The 11,237-nt window shown below is 42.1% G+C and overlaps 2 protein-coding genes across 2 annotated transcripts; both read left to right on the top strand.

The window, feature by feature from the left end:
* The first annotated feature begins 3,042 nt into the window (after positions 1 to 3,042).
* On the top strand, positions 3,043 to 5,555 carry LOC113078154 (NLR family CARD domain-containing protein 3-like). The gene is made up of 5 exons (XM_026250470.1): positions 3,043 to 3,115; positions 3,304 to 3,420; positions 3,823 to 3,907; positions 4,394 to 4,589; positions 4,699 to 5,555. Exons 4-5 carry the CDS (start codon positions 4,502 to 4,504, stop codon positions 5,553 to 5,555), a joined length of 945 nt encoding a protein of 314 aa, XP_026106255.1. The 5' UTR covers positions 3,043 to 3,115; positions 3,304 to 3,420; positions 3,823 to 3,907; positions 4,394 to 4,501.
* A 71-nt stretch (positions 5,556 to 5,626) lies between these two features.
* LOC113078153 (NACHT, LRR and PYD domains-containing protein 3-like) lies at positions 5,627 to 8,245 on the top strand. Its single transcript, XM_026250469.1, has 3 exons — positions 5,627 to 6,559; positions 6,683 to 6,853; positions 8,077 to 8,245. The coding sequence occupies exons 1-3, from the start codon at positions 5,706 to 5,708 to the stop codon at positions 8,243 to 8,245; spliced, it is 1,194 nt and encodes a 397-aa protein (XP_026106254.1). The 5' UTR covers positions 5,627 to 5,705.
* Positions 8,246 to 11,237: the final 2,992 nt, after the last annotated feature.

The raw sequence follows: 11,237 nt of genomic DNA, 5'->3' as shown, positions 1-11,237 counted from the left end.
ATTAAACCAAAAGCATCAGAAGAAACTAACTGATGGGGTCATACTGAGTCAATGGATAACCAACACTCAGTGTTTGTGAGTGTTATAGAAGTAGGAAATTATCTTTGCTAGAGTCTAAAGTCCATGAAGAGATGCAGGATATGATTATCAGGTATTGACAATTTATACTGTGGCAATAAAAATGGACCGAACTTCAGTGAGAGGAAACTATCTACAAAAAGTTATTTTATGGTCACACATAGACTGTTTTTCAAAGTAATTATTTCAGAAAGTATTTATCATAATACCCTACAGATTTGTTATTATTATTTTTCTTTAACGTTTGAGAAAATTTTAGTAATGCATGGTTAAACTGTAGTTTGTCACTGTGAATTGTATATATTTGTCAACTAAGACTAATTTTTGCTCTTGTGTTGTTAGTAAAAGATTAGGCTCCTGCACAGCAAAATCTCCAGTGCTAATTTAACACTCTTGAGTGTGGACTCATATAAACGCTGAAGCAATGTTAAAAGTAACACTGAAGCAGAGTTGAAGTTAATGAGATAATTAAGAATTAATTGAGTTATGATTGAGCATTATTGAAGACACCTGATGTTAACAAACAGAATCACCAAACGAAAAAAATCACAATTTGTGTGTCACCATTATAGTGGTCAGTGTTTGCTTTAGTTGTGATCTTGGCTTGTGGCTTTTTACTTTAAAAATTTGTTTTGCAAGCCAGGAGCAAAAGTCATCAGGTGGTTTTAATGTAATTGTTGTTTGACCTGAGTTACTGAACTACTTTACATTGTACATAAAACTTCCATTATTGATTGTAACAGCTTTGATTCCACAATGAAAGCGTCTGCATTTTCTATACTTTTTGTAGCAATCTTTTGCAAGTGAATCTGATTTATTTTATTTTTTTAAATTAAAGAGTTTTTATTTTAGGCACACACAGATAACAAGAATCAGCGTATGAATCTCAACAACGGTGACAAACAGCATATTCAGATAAACAGATCTACTCTGAACATCACAAAACTAGATACTAAAAATTCACATAAAAACAGCAAAAATAAAATATAGTTAGAATAAAAAGTTAAAAAGACAGTTCAGCTCATAATTTATTCATGCCGCAATGCATGATGGGAGCCATGGATGAGTTTTTATTGGCTACAACATGCTTTTTTGATGGTCACCGTTGTTGTGATGCTCACGCTGATTCTTGATGTCTGTGTGTCTAAACTAAATAGTTTTTCTTTATGTACAACTAACTTTAAAAAAAAACATGTCATATAATGCCAAAAAATGCTGGATTGCTGTCCTTTTTTTCCCACTTAATTTATGTATACAATAAAGAAACCTGAACTCACATATTCAGGTCACTACATGACAATTAGTCCAAACCACAGTCAATAGCACACGATTGCTTTTTCTCTGGTCTGTATGTTATAATTATGTTACCACAGCCCCACAAAGTCTAAAGTAAACATCCGAAGGTACAAGATCCCAACTAAAGCAAACACTGACCACTATAATGGTGACACACAAATTGTGATTTTTCTCGGTTGGTGATTCTGCTTGTTAACGTCAGGTGTCTTCAATAATGCTCAATCATAACTCAGTTAACTTCTTAATTATCTCATTAACTTCAACTCTGCTTCAGTGTTACTTTTAACACTGCTTCAGTTTATATGAGTCCACAGACTCCACACTCAGAGTGTTAAATTAACACTGGAGATTTTGCTGTGTGTGTGTCATTTAATGAGGAAACACCATCACAAACCAGAAGGAATTCTACACGCTTTGTTACATTCTTTAAATTGTGTATATGCTTTTAAATTAGTGCTTCATGTCTTTTTTAAAAATGTGTATTAATACACTGTCTTTTATGTATTGTATGGTGAGGCCAGAAACAATTTTCTAATGAAGACAAAGTAAACTGAAACCATTAATGTTTTCACTGTGTTGTATGTGATAGATCTTGAATTAATAATACAATAAATGTACATCCATATTGCATTTAATTACCATTTACAACTCATCTTCAAATGAGACTGAAATAACCCCTGTACTTCTTAATTTTTTTTTTTTTTTTTTTGTCATTAGTGTAAGATCAGGTTCACATGTGTCCAGCTCTGTGTCTGTGAAGACTGACTGTTCAAAGGGTATTGTATCGAACTTCCGGGAGGAAACACCATGTAACAAGAGGTATTTCATCTCAAAGCAGTTTCTCAATGCATTTTACAGTGATCCAGTGTTTAATTATTTAATAATATTATTTAACATTAATAAACAAGCCAATCTATATCTCAACCCCAACCCCGTAGTCAAATTGAGTGATACAACAATGAAGGTACAGTAGATTATTTGTTCATACAGTGACTTGAATATTATATGTGAGCTGTTATGTGAAAGCTTGGCAATGTAGCTGGAAGAATCTCCTGTAATAGTGTTTTTTTTCTCTCTGTTCTTTGTGTCATTAGATCAGGTTCTCATGTGTCCAGCTCTGTGTCTGTGAAGAGTGACCGTTCAAAGGGTAATGTACCGAACTTCAGAGAAAAAACACCATGTAACAAGAGGTATTTGTTATCTTCCTCCAACCATCTTACAGTGATCCATTGTTTTTTTTTATTACTAAATTAAGCCAAATCTGTCATCATGCATAACACACTGTAGAGAATTAAATCAACATGTATGATTTAATTCTGTAAGATTTGCTGAAATAATTGTCATTGTACTGCAATATCATCAAAACAACAAAAAAAGGTAATTCATCTTTTGCATTATGATATTATTTCCTCACTGTGATGCATGTAATAGAACTTGATTAAATACAAAAATGAATCACAGAACTTAATGTATTGCAAACTGTTTAATCTTTATTGAACATATTTATTTAGTTACACAGGTAGCAACTAGGGTTCATACATTCATTATAAAAATACAGAACAGCTAGTTTGCAACACAAGACCTCTGACTGATATATGACTGAAGTACCTAGTGTTTTTTTTTTTTTACTCATAAGTGAAAAATCTGACTTGCATGTATGCAGCTTTGTGTCTGTAAAGAGTGACCATTCAAAGGGAGATGGATCAGACGTCAATGAGAAAAGACCATCACCTGCCAAAAGGTATTTCATGTGTTCTGTTTTTATTTTTTTAATCATAAAACTGTATTTCCCATCAACCATTTTCTGCGCTAATACAGTTCTGTAGGTAGCAGTAAGCAGCTGGTTTAGCAATGGTTTGATCATATGATATTGACAGCTGTTAAACTGTTATTTTTTGTGTGATTTTCTTCTTTTTGTGTGTGGTTTAGTAACAAAGGACATAAGACCACAGTTAATATTGGTGCTGAAATTAAACGGTGGGAAGCTCTGAAAGCACAGAAGGGATTGAAGAGTGATGTGGAACTGGCAACTTTTCTTCTCAACAGGTAAAAACACAATTTACCACTGATTTTTTTTTTTCAAATTTACTACAATAAATTACTAAATAAATGGATCTACAAATTTGTAATTTGAAAAATAAGTCAAAAAATGTAACATAGTGTTAAAATATAATGTGCTTTTTGAAGCAAATTGATTATGTTCAGTGATCCATATAACAATGAAAATATTAAAAACAATACCTTTTTTTTTTAGTTAAATTCTGCACCATTAAAAAAGATCATACATTTGAATCATCAGGTTCCTGAGGAATTCATATGCTGTATTAAAGTCTGTTATTACAGCCAAGAGCATGGTGCATCCACATAACTCTGCCCCTCCTAGTAACTGAGCCAATAGTATGGATAAAAAAAACAACAAAAAAAAATCCACCTTTATTTTGCTACCAGGGTTCAGTTTGAGAAATCGGACTCAAACTACAAGAATTACAGCAACCGCAAGAATTTCAGAGAAAATCTCCTCTGGATCTTCAAGGCAAGTAGAAGTTCATAAATGCTGCAATTCATTATTAAATTAATTAATTAACATACAAATAGGTTATTGTACAAATTCCTTTTTTTTTTTATACTTTTTAAAACTTTACTTAATATAAACAGATTTTTTTTCCCCTCTTGTTAACTGATGTTCTAACAATCCCTCTTTTAAATCTCAACTCAAAAATAAAATAGTAGATGTTTCAGCTGTGTGACAAATTAATGGCAGTGAATACAAAAGCACATTAACCAAGATACCAAAAATAATGTTTTTTTTTTTTTTTTGATTCATACAAGATTATTGGGTCTCTCTGTTTGTTTGTTTGCATTCACCAGCACTTTACCTTTCTGATAGTTTATTCTGTCAGTGCTGGGAAACTTCATGAGTGCATTGTTTGCCTGTCATATGTACTACACATAAATTGTTTATATTTTAATATGTTTTAAATGAGTAGGTAGTACTCATTTTTTCTTAATTTGTTTTCAGGATCTTGAGAAAAAAATAACTGCATTTCTGAAGAATGAGCTGCAAAAGTTTAAAAAAATATTAAATAGAGAGAATACACAGTACTTTGTGCAGGACTTTATAGAGGAGATGCGTGATATCAAAGAAGCAACTCTTGATATCACACTCTTCTTCCTAAAAGATTTGAATCAATGTGAGGCTGCAGATGCACTACAAGGTAAGAGGTTCATAGGCATAACCAATTTACCATTCTCACTTAGAAATGTATGCATCAAGATATGCACCATTTTATATTTTATGTTTTTTTCTTCTTGTTTGTGTGTTAGATGAGCTGGTCCTCATTCATCAGCGACCACTAAAATCAAACCTGAAGAAGAAATATCAATCTGTATCTGAAGGAATTGCAAAGCATGGTGACTCCAAGCTTCTGAAGAACATCTACACAGATCTCTGTATGACTCTGAGTGTTAGTAAACAAGTCAATATCCAACATGAAGTAAGACAAGTTCAAGCTGCTGATAGGCGACATCAATCACTTCAAGTTGATTCCACTTCCAAAGAGATTCCAGTTGAATGCAAAAATTTGTTTGAAGCACCTGAACAAGACAAGGAGATCAGAACTGTACTGACAACAGGAGTTGCTGGCATCGGAAAATCAATCTCTGTGCAAAAGTTTATTGTGGATTGGGCTGACGGTAAAGAAAATCAGGACATTACTTTCATATTTCCTCTTGTATTTCGAGAAATTAACTTAAAGGAGAAAGAAACACAAAGCTTGACAAGACTTATAAGTCAGTTTTTCCCAGAGATAAAAGGACTAAACCTTGCAAGAAATTATAAATTTAAATTACTGTTCATCCTTGATGGTTTGGATGAATGTCGTCTTCCTCTAAACTTTGAGGGTAATGAGATTTGTCGTGATGTAACATCACAAGTCTCTCTGGATGTTCTCCTCACAAACCTGATCAAGGGAAATCTGCTTCCTTCTGCTCTCATCTGGATCACCACCAGACCAGCAGCTGTCAGCAAGATTCCTCCTGACTGTATCGACCGCGTGACAGAGATACGAGGATTCAATGATGCACAAAAGGAGGAGTACTTCAGAAAAAGATTCACAGATGCGGATCTGGCCAGTGAAATTATTGATCATGTTAAACAATCAAAGAGTCTTTTTATCATGTAATACATACCAGTCTTCTGCTGGATTACAGCCACTGTTCTCCAGAACATTTTAGAGGAGAAAATAAATAATGATGTGAGAAATCAGGCTGATGACTCCTTGAGAACACTGCAGAAATCAAATGCTGAAGACACTCCCAAGACTCTGACACAAATGTACACACACTTTGTCCGCTTTCAGATGCTGCAGAGCAGACGAAAATATGATGGCGAATACGCACCAGATGTTTCCTGGGATAAAGATGCCATCCTTTCACTGGGGAAACTGGCATTTCATCAGCTGCAGAGAAATAATCTGCTCTTTTATGACAAAGATCTGGAAGAATGCGGTATTGATAAATCTAAAGCATCAGTGTATTCAGGCATGTGTACCCAGATCTTTAAGGAGGAAGCAGGGATCATTCTTGGCACCACTTTCTGCTTTGTTCACTTGAGTATTCAAGAGTTTGTTGCAGCCCTTTATGCACATCTGTTTCTAGACATTCACAAGAAAAGTGTGTTTAATCAACATGAATCTACAGAACAAGAAAACAAAAATGGAACCATGATTGATTTGCTCAAGACTGCAGTGGACAAGGCACTTGAGAGTGAAACTGGACACCTGGATCTTTTCCTTCGCTTTCTTCTTGGTCTGTCACTCCAATCCAATCGACTACTCTTACCAGGTCTGTTGACACAGCAATACAGCAATGAACAGAGTAACAGGAAAATAGTTCAGTACATCAAGGAGAAATTAGAAGATAAGAAGATGTCTCCAGAGAGATCCATCAATCTGTTCTACTGTCTGAATGAACTGAACGACCAAACTCTGGTGAAAGAGATTCAGACCCACCTTAGAGAAGGAAGTCTCTCATCTTCTGATCTTTCTCCTGCTCAGTGGTCTGCTGTGGCTTTCGTTTTGTTGACATCAGAGGAAGAGCTGGAGGAGTTTGAGCTTCAGAAGTTCAAGAAATCAGACGAGTGTCTCTTTAGGCTAATGGAAGTTTTGAAAATCTCCAAAAGAGCTCTGTAAGTAATATAAGTAAAAAAATCACTATAGTTCTTAATCATTCATTTAAATTGGGTGTTACAATATTTTTAAACACTACTCAGAATAACTTGTATTCTGTGTTTTCTTTATTTCTCTTCTAGGCTAAATGATTGTAATTTAACAGATGAGAGCTGTTCAAATTTGGCCAAAGCTCTCTGGTCAGATAATAGTCTGATAGAGCTGAATATGAGCGATAATAATCTACAGGATTCAGGAGTAAAGCAGCTCTGCATTGGACTGGAGAATATTATGTGTAAATTGGAGATACTGAAGTAAGATGTGACAACAGATAAATTCCATAATTGTTCTAGATTAGGGCTGTCATGATATTAGATTTTTCATATCACGGTTATTGTGGCCATAATAATTCACAATATCGCTATTGTTATTTATCTATAGAAACCTTGGTGGAAAAAGATATAAGTCAAATTATTTGTTATTTTGTTATTTTGTTTTGCGCCGGTTGTGTGTATACTGAAAAACGCAGGACACAAGACTCTGGCTTATTCTGTCTTCTTTGAAGCTCCTATGAATTAACAAGAGACAAAATACTGTCAAATTCAACAATATGATGAATAAATATAAATGGTAACACTTTACAATAAGATGTAAATACATACAATACATTTATTACAAAATGTTTAAATATTTGTTCATGTTAATTATAATAGCCTTTCATTTTTTATGTTAGTTCACATTGCATTAATGTTTGAAGACACAACTTTTGATTTTAATTATGCATAAGTAAATGCTGAAATTAACATGACATAAGATTAATCAATTAATTATCATAAGAGAACTGTTTATTTTTAATATTGCGTTTAATTCTAATACCGGTATATCATCACATATTAAATGAACACAATATTGATAATTGTTGCTTTGAATATCACGGTTATCGCCAACTAAGGTATATCGCAACACCCCTAATATATATATTTGTTATTATATATATATATATATATATATATATATATATATATTTATATACACACACACACACACACACATATATATATATATATATATATATATATATATATAATTTTTTTTTTTTTACCTTTATGTTTAAACCTTACTGTAAGTAGCTGGGAACAGCAGACCTAAACACATTTGCCCCGTTGAGCGAAAGGTGACATTTACATAAAAGAATCGGTCTTAAAATTGATGTGAAACAAATCATTAAATCAATACTTAAATAAAGTATTGCTTTATAACTTCAATGCTGTTCGTGAGAATTTCAAGTGTGACTTTCAGATGACAAATTACAGTCAGGCGAACAATCTAAATCCTCCAAAATCTTAATTGATCCTCATAGATCTGATTCATTGTCTGTTCTCTTTCTGTCTTCAGTCTGCGTGGATGCAGTATTACAGAAACATAATATAGTATTTTATTTATAGAGTATTTTCTGATCTGGTGAAGTCAAGATGACTTTCTTTCTATGTCTTTACAGAATGTTTTATTTTCAGTTTTTCTCTTTTCCTCAATCTAGGTTAAGAGGCTGTAAAATGACAGATGAAGGATGTTCAGCTCTGACTTCAGCTCTGAAATCAAACCCATCACACCTGAGAGAACTGGACCTGAGTGAGAATAAACTGGGAGACTCTGGAGTTGAAAACTGTCACGGTACAGGTTATGGGAGAAACACAAAACGAGGGTAGGATCCAATTGCAAGTATGGGATTTATTTACAGAAAGGAAAAATACAAAATAAACAGTCATGAGAGACAAACCAAACAAAAGAGGGAACCGGATGAAACGGATAGGAAACTCAGAGGAACAAGAAGGTAAAGGGAAAACTCGGGAGACGAGCACAACTCACACATAGGGTAAGGACTCCATAATGACAACAGAGAAAGACAGCTCTATATAGGGAAACTAATGACAGAGGATTGTCAACACCTGTGCAATTTAATTGGAGTGCAATTACTGTGAAGACAGAACCAGACTAGAGGAATTAAAGTGCCTATGGTGAAGTGCCTAAAGGGAAGTGAGCTTACTAGGGAACACCCAGGAAAACAGAGACTGGCAGCGTGACATTACCCCCTCCCCTACGGAGCAGCTACCAGATGCTCCACCTAAACCCCGGAAAACCCCAACAGAAAAAGAGGCAGGAGGGAGGTGGAGCGGCGGCGGAACAGGGGGAGGGACGGAGGGACAGAAAACAGGGACAGGAGCAACCAGGAGAAATGGAAAGGTAGAGGCAGGAAAGGTGCAACACAAAACAAGGAGTCCAGGAGGGTGGTGGACCGGCGGAAGGAAAGAGGGGAGGGACGGAGGGCCAGGTCCAACGGAGGAAAATAGAAAAACAAATGAAAACAAAAACATAGGTAAATGGAGGACATTAGGTGATGCCCACCCGGGCGGAACAGAGGGCCATCACACCCATGTGGTCAAAGCAGAAGCCCCCCCAGGGCGGAGTGGAAGGCCACCACCTCCACGTGGTCACGGCCGAAGTCCCCCAGGGCGAAGCGGATGACCACCACGTCCTCTTGGTCACCGCCAGAGTCCCCCAGGGCGGAGCGGATGACCACCACGTCCTCATGGTCACCGTCGGAGTCCCCCAGGACGAAGCGGTCTCGGGCACCGCATCGGGAACGGCCTCCGGCACCGCATCGGGAACGGTTTCGGGCCCCGCCTCGGTCTCCGGAACCGCAACGGACACCGCCTCGGCTACGGGCCCTGCCTCGCCCTCCGGAACAGCATCGGGCACCGCCTCGGCATCGGCCTCTGGAACAGCATCGGGCACCGCCTCGGCATCGGGCACCGCCTCGGGCACCGGAACGGCATCGGGCACCGCCTCAGGAAGAGCCTCGGCCTCTCGAACAGCCTCGGGCACCGCCTCGGGAACTGCATCGGGCACCGCCTCGGGAACTGCATCGGGCTCCGCCTCGGGAACTGCATCGGGCTCCGCCTCGGGAACTGCATCGGGCTCCGCCTCGGGAACTGCATCGGGCTCCGCCTCGGGAACTGCATCGGGCACCGCATCGGGCACCGCCTCGGGAACAGCATCGGCCTCTCGAACAGCATCGAGCACCTCCTCGAGAACAGCCTCGGGCACCGCATCGGCCTCGAGCACCGCCTCGGAAACTGCATCGGGCTCCGGAACCGCAACGGACACCGCCTCGGCTACGGGCCCTGCCTCGCCCTCCGGAACAGCATCGGGCACCGCCTCGGCATCGGCCTCTGGAACAGCATCGGGCACCGCCTCGGCATCGGGCACCGCCTCGGGCACCGGAACGGCATCGGGCACCGCCTCGGCCTCTGGAACAGCAGCGAGCACCGCATCGGGAACGGCCTCAGGCACCGCCTCGGCCTCCGGAACAGCATCGGGCACCACCTCGGCCTCCGGAACAGCAGCGAGCACCGCATCGGGAACGGCCTCAGGCACCGCCTCGGCCTCCGGAACAGCAGCGGGCACCGCATCGGGAACGGCCTCGGCCACCGCCTCGGCCTCCGGAACAGCAGCGGGCACCGCATCGGGAACGGCCTCGGGCATCGCCTCGGCCTCCGGAACAGCAGCGGGCACCGCATCGGGAACGGCCTCGGGCACCGCCTCGGCCTCCGGAACAGCATCGGGCACCACCTCGGCCTCCGGAACAGCAGCGAGCACCGCATCGGGAACGGCCTCGGGCACCGCCTCGGCCTCCGGAATAGCATCGGGCACCACCTCGGCCTCCGGAACAGCAGCGAGCACCGCATCGGGAACGGCCTCAGGCACCGCCTCGGCCTCCGGAACAGCATCGGGCACCACCTCGGCCTCCGGAACAGCAGCGAGCACCGCATCGGGAACGGCCTCAGGCACCGCCTCGGCCTCCGGAACAGCAGCGGGCACCGCATCGGGAACGGCCTCGGCCACCGCCTCGGCCTCCGGAACAGCAGCGGGCACCGCATTGGGAACGGCCTCGGGCATCGCCTCGGCCTCCGGAACAGCAGCGGGCACCGCATCGGGAACGGCCTCGGGCACCGCCTCGGCCTCCGGAACAGCATCGGGCACCACCTCGGCCTCCGGAACAGCAGCGAGCACCGCATCGGGAACGGCCTCAGGCACCGCCTCGGCCTCCGGAATAGCATCGGGCACCACCTCGGCCTCCGGAACAGCAGCGGGCACCGCATCGGGAACGGCCTCGGCCACCGCCTCGGCCTCCGGAACAGCAGCGGGCACCGCATCGGGAACGGCCTCGGCCACCGCCTCGGCCTCCGGAACAGGAGCGGGCACCGCATCGGGAACGGCCTCGGGCACCGCCTCGGCCTCCGGAACAGGAGCGGGCACCGCATCGGGAACGGCCACCGCCTCGGCCTCCGGAACAGCAGCGGGCACCGCATCGGGAACGTCCTCCTGGACGGCAGCGGGCCCGCTCGGGAACGTCCTCCGGGTCCTGAGGAACAGTAGCTGCCTGTCTCCTCCTCCGCCCTCTACGATGGAGAGTCTGTGGCGTTGAGTCGGCCATCTTGTGCTGTGGTGCTGGGCTGGCGGCCCTCTTGGGCTGTGGCGCTAGGCTGGCGGCCATCTTGGGTTGTGGCGCTGGGTTAGCGGCCATCTTGGGTTGTGGCGCTGGGTTAGCGGCCATCTTGGGTTGTGGCGCTGGGTTAGCGGCCATCTTGGGTTGTGGCGCTGGGTTGGCGGCCATCTTGGGTTGTGGGGCTGGGCTGG

The sequence above is a fragment of the Carassius auratus genome, unplaced genomic scaffold, assembly GCF_003368295.1.
Source record: "Carassius auratus strain Wakin unplaced genomic scaffold, ASM336829v1 scaf_tig00024428, whole genome shotgun sequence".
NCBI classification, from domain to species: domain Eukaryota; kingdom Metazoa; phylum Chordata; class Actinopteri; order Cypriniformes; family Cyprinidae; genus Carassius; species Carassius auratus.
This window is presented reverse-complemented; position numbering and strand designations above follow the sequence as displayed.